We start from the raw sequence: 14,750 nt of genomic DNA on the forward strand, positions 1-14,750 counted from the left end.
CCCTTTGTTGAAAGTGAATTTAAATTCAATATTAGCAAATAGTGAGTGACTGAAATAAAGAGAATGCCTTGTCTGAGAGTTCTTTTAGCAGAAATTAAAGAATAGTCAAGACTATGAGCATAGGAAGACATGAACACAGATGCACAAGAGGCCATTTCAAAAAACGTTTGACAGTTTCACAAGATGAAAAAATGAAAAGGAGAAACTTGCCCACACAACCGAGGGCACTATCTTGTTTTGGACTAGGAAGCCATATTATACTGTCTTCATACTCTTCCTATCATCTCATCCCCACAGCCTTAGAAGGCAGCCCGGGAACCGAAGGCCACCTCTAGCGGTTCCGAGCGTCGCCTCAGCAGCCGCACCCACGGCGCACGCTCGGTAGGCGGGGCTGAAGCCTGTCGAATAACGCGAGAGTTCCCAGCGGCAGGCGGTGGCGCCACGAGAGAAGCGCCGTGTAGCTGCGCTTCCGCAAAGATGGCGGCGGCTGCGGGGAGCTGCGCTCGGCTGGCGGCCTGGGGCGGAAGACTGCGACGGGGGCTCGCTGTCAGCCGACGGGCTGTGCCGAGTCCCGGCCCCTTGGCTGCGGCAGTGGCCGGCGCGGCCCTGGCAGGAGCAGGAGCGGCCTGGCACCACAGCCGCGTGAATGTCGCGGCGCGCGATGGCAGCCTCACAGTCTCAGCACAGGTACGGGACGAACTCCTCCTGCTAGCCCCAGTCAAGCTCCTCCCTCCCCTGACGCCCTTTGGCGGGGAGTGGTTTGGCGCTGGGCGGCTGTCCCGGAGCCGTGGGTGGGGGTGCCGCTGCGGGTCGGGGCGCGCTGCGACTGGTGGGACTCGCTCCTTCCTGGACTGGCCCCCGCCCTGAGCCCCCGAGGGCCTTCTACGCCGGTGAGGGGAGATTCCGCCTCCCTTGGGAGAACCCGGCGGACGCTGAACACCACAACCCACAAACTGGCCGCACTAATTTCGTGGTGATGAGTGTGGGCGTGTCTTAATTCAAGCCTCCTAATTCAGAATCTCACTGCGCCTCGCCCCTTCCTCCCTCTCTGGTCTTTGAAGGGGCATTCACATCCACACGTGTTTTGCGTCCAGTTACCCCGCTGGGATATACCTTTGTTTACCTTTGTAAGTTTTACGACCTCTTCTTTGCATAGCATGATGAAGTTCTGTCGATTGGTTTTTTAAGTCACGAAAGTGTCAGCCATAAAAATTAACCAGTTGATTTCCAGATTTTATTATCAACTTTAAGGAACATTATTGCATGGTTATAAACCTTAATATCTTAGTGGACCATAATAAGTTCTAAGCAAAAATTGCTCCTAAAACCTCCATCTATTAAAGATAAGAGTCGGCCAGGCGCAGTGGCACACGCCTTTAACCGCAGGACTTTGGGAGTCCGAGGCGGGTGGATCACCTGGGGTCAGGAGTTCGAGACCGGCCTGGCCAACATGGTGAAACCGCCCCCCCACCCCCACGTCTCTATTAAAAATACAAAAAAATTAGCTGGGCATGGTGGCGGGAGGCTGAAGTGGGAGAACTGCTTGAGCCCGGGAGGCGGAGGTTGCAGTGAGCCGAGATCAACCCATTGCACTCCAGCCTGAGCTACAAGAGCGAAATTCCGTCTCAAAAAAAAAAAAAAAAAACAGATTCAGGTTCCCTGATTCAAGATAAATAATTTAACGCATTTGAAAATTTGAATGAGTAGTACTTTAAAATTTTTGTAGACGTAATAAGTTTTTACATACGAGCTTTTTTGAAAATTGAAAGTAGTGTTTTATTTTTTTCTTAGATTTACATTATGCCTTTCTAGCGAAAAACTCAAGGAACATTCAGATACAACAAAAAAGAGAGGAAAGAAGGCCTTGTGAATTAAAATTAAGTATTGGCAAGTGATATTCCTTATTTGTATTAATAACACAAATTATTATAATATAAATTATATTAATATAATGTAAACATAATAGATATAATGGAAAGGTGTATCATCTAGTGTTTTTATAGCATTTTTGTGAATCTTGTACCAAGGAGTTCAGTGTATTCATCGTTAGTTTCTCTCTCCCCTTGATTCATTCTGTTTTTAAGACCCTTAGGTTAATCTTCTGTGGAGTATCACTTTAACCACACAGTGTACCCTTCTTCAGAAACCATTAGTGTCTCATTTTGCTGACAGTAAAATGCACTTTTTTTTTTTTTTTTTTCTGAGACCGAGCCTCCTCTCTCTGTCACCAGGCTGAAGTGCAGTGGCACGATCCCGGCTCACTGCAACCTCTTGACTCCCCGGTTCAAGTGATTCTCCTGCCTCAGTCTGGCGAGTAGCTAGGATTACAGGCATATGCCACCACGTCCAGCTATTTTTTTTTTTTGTATTTTTAATAGCGCCGGGGTTTCACCATGTTGGCCAGGATGGTCTCGATCGCCTGACCTCGTGATCCGCCCGCCTTGGCCTCCCAAAGTGTTGGGATTACAGGCGTGAACCACAGCGCCTGGCCAAAATGCACGTATTAAAACTTTGTCCTTCAGGGCCCTTTGAGTCACACTCTGACCTGACACTACCCAGGCACCGTCCCACTAAAGTGATTCACTCACTAGCCCTAGAAAAAGACTTAAATACCACTCACCCCCCAGCAGCAGTTTGTAGACTCTTGATTTCACTTATCCATGTAACTGGTTTTTTTCCGGCCCACTTCTAGTCTTTATCCTTTTAAATCCCTAACTTGACTCTGAACACTTCACAGTAGTGTAGTTATTTTGGATTCTCTTCCCAACTCTCAGTTTTCCTTCCCTGCAGCTTTGTAAGTTTAATCTTAGCTATAGTAATACAGAAACCATTTTATTATCAATTGTTTAATAAAGTCTGTTGGCATAGCATTTGCCTGATCTGCTGTTGGACTGAGACAGTGGTTCTCATCGTTTTGCCAGCACGGTGGACATTCCTTTCAGCATCAGTGGCTGAATACAGGAAGGATTGAGAGGACCTGTAGCTTGAAAACTTTGCCTTCACCTCAGTGATTTTGATACATTTCCCTAAGAGGTGGGCCTGTTAATTCTCCTCTACCACCACTACTTTGGGGACAGGTGTGCATAGTTGAGCTAGATATATACTAGAATTTTGACTTGCGATGAATCTTCCATCGCCATACAATTTTGTGCATTAATACGGTTATGTTGGTATTGCAAGTTGGTAAAGTCTTCCTAGTGGCCCTATAATGATAGTGAATACGTCTGGCCCGGCCCAGTGGCTCACGCCTGTAATCCCAGCACTTTTGGAGGCTGAGGTGGGCGGATCACGAGGTCAGGAGATCGAGACCATCCTGGCCAATACAGTGAAACCCCATCTCTACTAAAAATACAAAAAATTAGCCGGGCGTGGTGGCGGGTGCCTGTATTCCCAGCTGCTCGGGAGGCTGAGGCAGGAGAATGGCATGAACTCGGGAGGTGGAGCTTGCAGTGAGTTGAGATCACGCCACTGCACTTCAGCCTGGGCAACAGAGCGAGACTCTGACTCAAAAAAAAAAAAAAAAATAGTGAATATGTCCTTCATTTTCAGTCATTTTACTAACTGCTTTTTTTCTAATAAAAACATAAATTTATATTAATGAAGTCCTACACTTTTCTAGTTCCCATTGTGACCAACAGCTTGCATTTTTGAGGGTCAATCAGGAATTAAGGGTAGAGTTTCATGTCATGAAACAGTAGATAAATTGGAACCTTCCTTTTTTCTTTACTTTCTTCCTTTCACAAGTATTGAAATCTTACTCGGTCCTAGACAATATGCCAGGAGCAGGGATTGGAGATGCAGTGTATGTGCTTTCAGTTTAATGGGGAAGGGCAGTTTAAATACAGTGTGATCAACGCTGTGGTCGGGTTAAATACTGGGTGCTGTGGAAGCATAGTGGAAGAGTATTTCACACAGTCTTGGTTTCCTGAAGGAATTATGTGTAGGTTGACACCTGGAGGGTGATTGCGAGTTTGCTAGGCAAAGAGAAGGGGAAGAGTTTCGTTGGCAAAGGAAATAGCTTTACAGAGGTCTGAAAGTAAGAGTTTGACTCAGTAGAGTAAGAGCTGCGAAAGATGGGGTTCAAAACTGGGTTTGAGCAGTGGCTGGGAATCAGATCATTAAGTGTCCCATAAGCCATGTGACAGGAATTTTTATCTTGAGGACAGCAGGAATCCGTTGCAGGATTTCTTAACCCTCATGGAGCCCCATATGTCCATGCATAGAATTTAGGGGATCTGTGAACTTAGAAAAAATATTACAGTTTTGTTTTCATTGACAAAATTTCATTGACAAAAATTTTGTTTCATTTTTGTTTTCATAAATTGTTTAATGTTTTCTTCAATTCATTTAATGAATGTAGGCAACAAACTCTAGTGATATTACAGTAACTGCCTTTGTCATCAACAGAAATCTCAGATATTTTCCTACTATATTAGAGTTGTTATGAGTATTTCAGAGTATCACTTCTTCAAAATGAAAGCACTTTTTAAAACTGCCACCATATCAATTTAATGCATAAATGAGTCCATGTAATACTATATCACAAATTTGTTTGTGACCTTTGGAAAGAGTATTGGGACTTTAGTAAAGACAGTGAATTGAAAATTAGATTTAGGGAGCTGTTGTAGTAATTCAGGAGAGAGTTGATGATAGCTAAATTAGTGGATGAATTTAAAATACATTTAAAAGATAAATTAGTAAAAACCCTGAATTGCAAGTCTATGTATTGTATTGTTACACCTGGCCAACAAAATAGTGCCTCCAGCAAAGAAATTCTTAGTGGAACTTGTTTTAGATCATGTCAGCACATCAGTTATTTCTATGTAAACTGCTGCTTTTGAAATAATATATGAAAACTTTTTTAAGCTTTTAGTATTACTCCCATTACAATGTTATATTTGATTCAGACATGTAAAATCAGAAACCATAGGAGGAGAAAGATTTATTCTCTTGTTCCATTCCATTCTGCTATGAAAGGATAGCTGCGTTCAAGCCTTGATACATTTTATGAAATTATAAAAAGTTATTTCAATGGAGAAAGGAGGTTTAGGAACAAGAGAGTTTTAGAGTTGCAAGGGTAAAAGTATTTCTTTCCTGTAGGAATTTAAATAATAAGTGTTACGGCAGTGGTCCTCAACCTTTTTGGCACCAGGGACTAGTTTCATGGAAGACAATTTTTCCACTGACGGAGATGGGGGTGGTTGCGGGATGTAACGGCTGCACCTCAGATCATCAGGCATTAGTTAGATTCTCCTAGGAGTGCAGCTCACAATAGGTTTTGCGCTCCTGTCAGAATCTAATGCTACTGATCTGACAGGAGGTGGAGCTCATGCGGTAAGCTCTTTTCACCCACCACTCACCTTTTGTTGTGTGGTCTGGTTCCTAACAGACCATGGACCCTTACTGGTCCATGGCCCATGGGCTGGGGACCCCTGTGTTGTGGTTACTATTGTATTTTGTTATTAGAAGCTAGAATCATATGTTGGCAAATCCAAACTGATTAAAACAAACCTCCATTTCACGAAGTAGATATTCAGCAGTAGATGATCAGACTAAAAGTAAAGCTTTCTGAATCATTACTTCTTTTTTTTTTTTTTTTTTTTGGAGATGGAATCTTGCTCAGTCACTCAGGCTGGAATGCAGTGGCACAATCTCAGCTCACTGCAACCTCCACCTCCGGGGTTCAAGCAATTCTCCTGTCTCAGCGTCCCGAGTATCTGGGACCACAGGTGCATGCCACCACGCCCAGCTAATTTTTTTGTATTTTTAGTAGAGATGGGGTTTCACCATATTGGTCAGGCTGGTCTCGAACTCTTCACCTCAGTTGATCCATCCGCCTCAGCTTCCCCAAGTGCTGGGATTACAGGCGTGAGCCACCGCACCTGGCACTATTACTATTTTAAGTCATTGTAATAATGCCCAAAACTGGGGAAGAAGAGTAAAAACAGCAGAGCCAAAGTAAAATACAATATAGTTCACAGTTGGCAACAGTGATGTTTTATTTGTTATTATTCACTTGTTAATTGCATGAATATTTCATTTACTCCCTAAATTTTCTTTCCAAATTATTCATAATATTGGTTACTTTAGGTTTTTTTGACTTCATAACAGATTTTTGTTGTTGCTGTTTGCTTTTAATAGAAAATTTTTCCACTATTTGAAAAGTAAAATTATTTTGCATAACATTATCTATAATGCTGTATTTTTTATTCTAAATAAATACACATTCTTTATACAAATTCATTGATATTTTCTTGGATATGTTTATTTACATTCATATTTATAAATCCATAAAACTCTCCTCTGTTATAATTTGTTTTTTTTCTTTCATAGTGCTTATCGATCTTTGAAATTCTTTTTTTTATTACTTTTTTTTTGAGACGGAGTCACGCTCTGTCGCCCAGGCTGGAGCACGCGATCTCTCTTGGCTCACTGCAAGTTCCACCTCCCGGGTTCACGCCATTCTCCTGCCTCAGCCTCCTGAGTAGCTGGGACTACAGGTGCTGGCCACCATGTCCAGCTATTTTTTTGTATTTTTAGTAGAGACGGGGTTTCACTATGTTAGCCAGGATGGTCTCGATCTCCTGATCTTGTGATCTGCCCGTCCTGGTCCCCCACAGTGCTGGGATTACAGGCGTGAGCCACCGCGCCCGACCCTGAAATTTTTTTATATACTTGTTTATTTTGTCTTCCCTTGCTAGAATGGCCTCTTGGCCTCTTTTTCATCTCTGTATTCTTAGTACCTAGAATAATCACAGTCACATAATGGCACATCGTAAATGTTTATCTAGGGTGAATGAACTGAAAGGCATTAGATAACAAAGTGACCTTCTCTAACTTTGGTTTGATTGGCGTTTATAGAAATATCAGACAACCAATATCTAGAAATGGTTAGAATCAGCTAAGTTACTAACTGTCCCAGATATATTCAATTACACACTTAGAGCCATGGAGACATGTCATGCCATGTTCCCATTAGAAAACATAAGTAAATAAGAGGCTTTGCTCTTACCTGCTGTGTCCCAAGGGCCTAGAAAAAAGTCTGGCACATAGTAGGTGCAGTAAATATTTATTGAATGGGTGAATTAATTGATGACATCTATAATGTTTTAATAATAGATACACCTTTGTCTCTGAAGTTTAAAGATGGGTCCGTTTAACCTGTTACTACATATAAGATTGCATTTTTAATATATATTATTAACATTTATGTTTGTCTTTATATAGTAAGCTTTTGTCCTTTGCTATCACATTAAAATATCAAATATTCATTTTAGAATTTAAGTAAGATTATATTTTCATTTCAGTTATTGAGATGCTTCAACTGGTAAACCTCAAGCCAATTAAATTAGTTTTAAATTTGGGAAATAATCCTGACATGGCAAAAACCAGCTATATTAATAAACTATTTTTACATCTTAGTTAAGTGCATGTTACACATTTTACACCAACTGAAGATATCACAAGCTCTGTATCTTAACAATTGGCTGAAAATCCTGTTAGCAAGAGGATGGCTTTGGTTTACATACTCTGTGTTTGAGGTAGAGAGTAAGCCCTGTAAGAACGTGAATGTGAGGCCGGGTGCAGTGGCTCACGCCTGTAATCCCAGCATTTTGGGAGGCCGAGGCAGGTATATCGCTTGAGGCCAGGGGCTCGAGACCAGCCTGGCCAACATGACAAAACTCCATCTCTACCAAAAATACAAAAATTAGCCAGGCATGGTGGTGTGTGCCTGTAGTCCCAGTTACTTGGAAGGCTGAGGCAGGAGAATTGCTTGAACCCTGGAGGTGGAGGTTGCAGTAAGCCAAGATTGCACCACTGCACTGTAGCCTGGGTGACAGAGTCAGACTCCGTCTCAAACAAACAAAAAAAAAAAGAACCTGAATGTGGCTGACTTAGGCTTCAGGGTGAGAGAAGGCTGCTTTGCATAATACAAGCAGAAGAATTTGGAGCATATAAGGAAATGTGGGGGGAAGTGAGTACTGGAAGTGGAGATGGAGGGAGAAGGAAGGACAGGATTGGAAAGGCATTAGTCTTAAGATCTCTGTAGTCTTAAGAAACTCTGTAGTCTTAAGATGTCCCCTTCTTTCATCCCATCATAAGCAAAGTCTAGCAAATGCACAAGTGCTTGGATAGAGTTGCACAAGGCTCCCGTGGTTTTAAGCAGAAGTAGCACTGGATGGAAGTGATCATCAAAAGAGGAGACATGGAGAATGTAAGTACCTCCACTGCCCCGGTTCTTAGCAACACTCCTGGAAGGATTTTGAATATTCCTAGATTGTAAAATTAAAGGTAGGATTGATCTCTATCAGAGTCCAATAAGGAGACAGAAATCAAACCAGTAATTTGAAGAAGGAAATTTAATGTAAAAAAGTAGTAGAAGGTAATTGACTACTAAGGGAGTCATACTCACAGAGGCCCAGAAGTAGCAGGTGTCAAAAAGTAGCTGCTGCCTCTAGGCTGAAGAAGAGTGGACCGTGAAGGAACTAAAGAGGAGAGGTATCCTCCTCCACCCCAAAGCGGAGATTCAGCCTTTTTCAAGAGGCTCTGCCTATCACAAGAGTATAAAGCCTGCTTCAGCCGAAGAAGCTTGTCAGATGGCACAGGCCGCAGCTAGTCTGTAGAAGGAGCCTGCCATTGGTGGAAGGGGTGAGTGGGCTGGAACTACTGTACAGTATTGACCTGCTGGGTGGGAGAGTGTGGCCTGAGGGACTGGCTTGGAGCTACTGCAGAGGTGGTGCCGTGGAGCAGCTCGTAGCTGCGGCCTGGTGGGTTGTGTGTGACCTAAGGGCCCCTGGAGCTGCCGTGGAAACTGTTCATTAAAGCTGTTTGGAAGCCACCCACCAGTGGGTCCTGAAGGTGCAGCTGAAGTCAGTATACCTGCCCACCAGAACTAATTGGAAGTGATTGTGGCTGGTCTGTGAGGGCCTTTGGGCTCCGGTTCTGAATAATGAAAGGTGAACTGAGACCTGAGAGGAAAGTGCCTTTTTGCCTCTGCTGTCTTGCAGTGTCACTCTCATGCCCTCTACGGACAGAGTTATCCCAGCTGGCAAAGGAGAAGAGTTTACAGAGTCCAGCTCTAGTATCACCAAGCAAAGAAGTGTGGATTTTAGCTGGGAGACAATAAATTGATAACCAGTATACAGTTCTGGAGAGTCACCCAGGTTTCAAGAAGCAGGGTTTCCATTTCTTCTAGATTGTCTAGATTATTTGTGTAGAGGTGTTTATAGTATTTCCTGGTGGTAGTTTGTATCCTTCTGTGGGGTCAGTGGTGATATCCCGTTTATCATTTTTTATTGTGTCTATTTGATTCTTCTCTCCCTTCTTCTTTATTAGTCTAGCTAGCGGTCTATCTATTTTGTTAGTTTGTTTTTTCAAAACACCAGCTCCCGGATTTGTTGATTTTTTTTTTTTTTTTTTTTTTTGGAGGATTTTCTTGTCTCTATCTCCTTTAACTCTTCTCTGATTTAGTTATTTCTTGTCGTCTGCTAACTTTTGAATTAGTTTGCTCTTGTCTCTCTAGCTCTTTTAATTCTGATGTTAGGGTGTCAATTTGAGATTTTTCTAGCTTTCTGATGTGGGCATTTAGTGCTATAAATTTCCCCCTTAACATTGCCTTAGCTATGTCCCAGAAATATCTCTTTGTTCTAACTGGTTTCAAAGAACTTGTTGATTTCTGCCTTAATTTCATTATTTACCCAGGAGTCATTCAATTTCCATGAAATTGTGGGATTTTGAGTGAGTTTCTTAATCCTGAATTCTAATTTGATTGCACTGTGGTCTGAGAGACTGTTGTGATTTCAGTTCTTTTGCATTTCCTGAGGAGTGTTTTACTTCCAGTTAGGTGATCAATTCTAGAATAAGTGCTATGTGGCTCTGAAAAGAATGTATATTCTGTTGATTTGGGGTAGAGAGTTCTATAGACATCTACTAGGTCCACTTGATCCAGAGCAGAGTTTTCTATCTCATTGATCTGTCCAATACTGACAGTGGGGTGTTAAAAGTCCCCCACTAATGTTGTGTGGGAGTCCAAGTCTGTTCTCTTTGAAGGTCTCTAAGAACTTGTTTTATGCATCTGAGTGCTGTAGGTATATAGGTATTGGTGCCTATATATTTAGAATAGCTCTTGTTGTTGAATTGTTTCCTTGACCGTTACGTAATGCCCTTCTTTGTCTTTTTTTGTCTTTGTTGATTTAAAGTCTGTTTTGTCAGAGACTAGGATTGCAACCCCTGTTTTTTTTTTGCTTTCCATTTGCTTGGTAAATTTTCCTCCATGCCTTTTTTTTGAGCCTGTATGTGTCTTTGCATGTCTCCTGAATACAGCACACTAATGAATCTTGACTCTTTATCCAATTTGCCAGTCTCTGTCTTTTTATTGGAGCAGTTAGCCCATTTACATCTACGGTTAGTATTGTTACGTGTGAATTTGATCCTATCATCATGATGCTATTTAGTTATTTTGCACACTAGTTGATGCAGTTTCTTTGTAGTGTCATTGACCTTTATATTTTCATGTGTTTTTGCAGTGGCTGGTATCGGTTCTTCTCTTCCATATTTATTGCTTCTTTTTGTTTGTTTTGTGTCTTGTGTCTTTTGAGACAGAGTCTCGCCTTGTTGCCAGGCTAGAGTGCAGTGGCGCAATCTTGGCTCAATGCAACCTCCACCTCCAGGGTTCAAGCAGTCCTCCTGCCTCAGCCTCCTGAGTAGCTGGGACTACCAGCGTGTGCCACCACATCTAGCTAATTTGTTGTATTTTTAGTAGACATAGGGTTTCACCGTGTTGGCCAGGATGGTCTCGATTTGTTGACCTTGGGATCCGCCTGCCTTGGCCTCCCAAAGTGCTGGGATTACAGGCGTGAGCCACCGCTCCTGGCCAATTATTATTTTCTAATCTTTTAGTGTTTTCAGTTCCTGGGTGTGAAGAATAAGAAATAGAAACATGTTTTAAGGGATGTTTTATTTTGTTTAAATTTTGAAAGTGGCCACAAAGAGAAGATTTATTTTTAAACAATATATTTGATATCATGCTTCTTTTAGGAGATCTTGCACGGCAGGCCTGGTGGTAACGAAATCACTCAACATTTGCTTGTCTGGAAAGGATTTTATTTCTCCTTCGCTTATGGAGCTTACTTTGGCCGAATATGGAATTCTGGGTTGAAAATTATTTTAAGAATGTTGAGTATTGGCCTTCAGTCTCTTCTGGCTTGTAGAGTTTCTGCTGAGAGTTCCGCTGTTAGTCTGATGGGTTTCCCTTTGCAGGTGACTTCGCCTTTCTCTCTGGCTGCCCTTAGCAGTTTTTCCTTAACTTCTACCTTGTAGAATCTGATGATTATGTGTCTTGGGGTTGGTTGATCTTCTCATAGAATACCTTAATGGTGTTCTCTGTATTTCCTGAATCTGCATGTTGGCCTGTCTTGCTAGTGTTATATATCAAGTTTTGGTGCTGCAAAAGAAATAGCGCTCAAATATAAAATTTTCTTTTAATTCTCGGCAAGGCAAGGTACTGCTATAGAAGGGTGCGCCCTTACAGATGGAGCAATGGTGAGCACACACTTGGACAAGGGAGGGGAAGGGATTCTTATCCCTGAGGTATGTGGCCCCTGCTGCTGTGTTGTTCCCCTGTTGGCTAGGATTAGACAGCACCAGCTAAACTAATTTCAACTGGTTAATTTAAAGAAAGTGACGGGGTGAGTGGTTTGGCGGGAAGAGTAGTTATGGCAGAGCAGGTAATGAGAATCGTGAGTCAGGGTGGAGTAGGTAATTGGAATGAGTCAGGGTAGAGCAGGTAATCGAATTGAGTCAGGGTGGAGCAGGTAATCAAAAAAGGTTGCTTCATGAGGAACTTCAGTTTAAAAGTAGAAGGCAAAGAATTGAACATACATATCAATTCTTTGAAAAGAAATTTAGAACTCATATCTACCAGCCCCTCCCCTTGTATTTCCTTACAGCTTTCTTTTCAAACTTTTTTAACATGGCTTGGCTTAGTTGTTTTGCTTGATTTTCCAAAAGAAGAAGCTTCGCTGGATAAGGTGGAGGATAGTTTAGGGAGGTTTTAGTAAATGCCGTTTTTTATGAGCCTCTGCATCAACCTACAGATGCATGGTGTGACACAGCACCTGACAAGAATAAGTACACTCATTAACGGCTGTGGGGGAGGTAAGAATTGAGGCTATCATTCCTTTCCATTTACGAAACCACTTTTCTAGCCATCCTTTAAAGGGGTCATTTACCCTGAGTTGCTGGCTAACTCATTGGACAGAGCAGTCAGACCTTGCAATGCCTTTGTTATAGTTCCATTAGGGGCAGTGTTGTTTGAGACAAAGGTGTAACGTTGAGTTTTAATCATGATGCAGATTCCTCCTCTTTTTGCTAATATCATGTCTAAGGCTATCTGATTTTCCGAAGCCATCTGGCTAGTAGCCCTTAAGTGTTCAGCTATTCCTTTAATAGCATTTTTAGTGTAGTTAATAAATTGCTGTTGGTTGTAGTAGATGTGGATTATCTAATCTACATTTTTATTGTTACCTGTCAAATAGTGACGTAAATCCTGCAGCTATTTGATTTTGGGCTTTAAATTGATCTGGAATTCCCTGTGGGATTCTCATTGTGTCTAAATAGATCTGAGAGTCTAAAGACCCATAAGGGGCTTCTCTCGCTTTACGATGTCTTATTTTTCCTTCCTCTGGTTGATGAAATGCCAGGGTGAAAGGGATAGCCAGTTGGACTAAAGCACAAGTGCCACTCCAGTTATTCAGCAGAGTGCCCAGTAAAGGTCCACCACAATACCACCACACATCCACTCAGGGATGAACAAGGGCTGACTGATTGATAAGCTCTTGAAAATTCTTAAGCTCACGGCATCCCTTCAGGTCTCCAAGGAATGCTAAGTTTCCTCCCTGTCATGAGAGACACGAAGTGAACTTAGTGTTGGGAGATGGAAGCTGGAGGGCCGTTGGGGGCTGAACCGCAGGGTGACGGACTTCGGGATGTAGCAGAGAGAGAGCTTGGCATGACTTATTACTCCCGGCTGTAGAATCCTGGAAAAGAACTACCATGCAGCCCACACCTGGTCAACTGGAGGACCACCTTAGTGGAAAGGGGACAGTTTGGGCCTCTGACCTGCCATGTGCACAAGCATAACAATTGCTTTTGTTTAACGTGTGGATGGAATATTTGATCCATTCCAACCAGGCATTTGCATCTTGGTATCCTGTTTTAATTGCCAAAGTTTGTTCTAAGTCTTTAACTTCTGTGATCCTCTAGTAAAATGAATGTATGGTTTTAGGAAATTACAAAAACGGGTTGGGGCAGTCCATCCTTGCTCTTTAGTGGTCCACAAAACGTTGGACCAACTACGGCATAAAAGCTCTACATAAGGAGGCAAGACTCCTGTTTGACACTGGGGTCTGTATTGAAATGCTAAATTTGATATTATTTACTTAATAAAATTTAAGTTGGATGTCTTTTATGTTCAGAGAAAGCAGAATGCCTCCACCTGTGCAGTTCGAAGTCTGACTTCTTTGAATCGTATCAAAAAAGAAAAATCAAGATTCAGTATTCACTGAAATTTAATTTACTTTAAGTGCACATTTAGTGTTTAGTATCTTATAACTACCATTCTAAAGTACTTATACCTAAGTATTTAGGTTTTATTCATCATTTTACTAATACTTAGTATAGTCTTTAATTCATGATAGGTACTAATAAATAACTGTTAAGTGAATAAGTGAGTGAATGAATGAATGTTAAGAGTGTCCAGCTAAAGCTGTGCTTAAAGTGGCTACATTCAGTTCAAAATCAGCATGCTTTTCCTCCGATCTACAATCCATTCGTATTGTTCCTATACCTACTTGCATTTGCAGTTTTAAAGCATTTTCACCTATCACTGAGCAGTGGCTACTGTCTAGAATGTTCCTTAATTTAGGTTTGGTTGATGTTTCCTCATGATTCTTGCACTTTTTTCACAAATGCCACTAAAGCCGTGCTGTGCTCTTTTCAACGCGTCATATTAGGAGGTACACAAATCAGATTTCTACTGGTGATCATTATAATTACTTTTATCATTTGGTAAGAAGAAATCTGCCAGGTTTCTTCATTAAAAATTTAATAAGGACTTTATGCTCATTAATAAGTATTTTGAGGGGAGATAATTTTGTGGCTTCATAAGGCTTAGTCCTCTCCAGTGTTTACTCATGTATTCATTTATTTATATATACGGACTCATGGATTCCCATTTTACTCAGAGTTTCCATTTACTTTGATATTCAGTCGCCCCATATGTAACCAGTCTCCTGAAAGCCGGTGCCTTGAATACTGGGTTCTCTCCTCCCCTCGTCCCTGGCAAAGGGGAGGAAGGAAGAGGGGGTGCAGCCAAGTCTTGCTTAACCCATCTGAGAGAGGAGAGCTTTTAACTTTGATGTACAAAATGGCAGTTAATTTTCCTAGGATATAGTAGATTACACTCTCTGAAATGTCAGACAAATAATGTTAATAATGGGAAAGGGAAGAAGATGCCTGGGAGAGCAGCTTCTAGGAAAATAAAATTAAGCATCTTTTCTCACCAACTTTAATGCGTCATTTTTATATACTATATTTAAATATTTGTATATATATGCTGACCTTGGTACTGGAAAGATTTAAAGTGACTTAGAAAAATGCTGCTGCAGGTTAGAATTTTTAAATGGAGAGAAAAATGAGAGTAAGAAACATAAGCCATAAAGAAGACTAAAATACATGCTATAACACACCAG

The 14,750-nt window shown here is 41.6% G+C and overlaps 1 protein-coding gene across 3 annotated transcripts in view; it reads left to right on the top strand.

Moving 5' to 3' along the window:
- The first annotated feature begins 417 nt into the window (after window positions 1–417).
- MICU2 (mitochondrial calcium uptake 2) overlaps window positions 418–14,750 on the top strand; it is a 111,838-nt gene continuing 97,505 nt past the window's right edge. The window contains exon 1 of one of the 3 annotated variants that reach the window (XM_026454220.2): window positions 418–687. In XM_026454220.2, coding sequence (XP_026310005.1) covers window positions 478–687 — 210 coding nt within the window. In that variant the 5' untranslated portion in view covers window positions 418–477. Of the gene's footprint in view, window positions 688–7,987; window positions 8,216–14,750 lie in introns of those variants that run through there. The other 2 variants (XM_026454221.2, XM_026454222.2) reach the window with 2 other exon arrangements.

The sequence above is a fragment of the Piliocolobus tephrosceles genome, chromosome X, assembly GCF_002776525.5.
Source record: "Piliocolobus tephrosceles isolate RC106 chromosome X, ASM277652v3, whole genome shotgun sequence".
NCBI lineage: Eukaryota > Metazoa > Chordata > Mammalia > Primates > Cercopithecidae > Piliocolobus > Piliocolobus tephrosceles.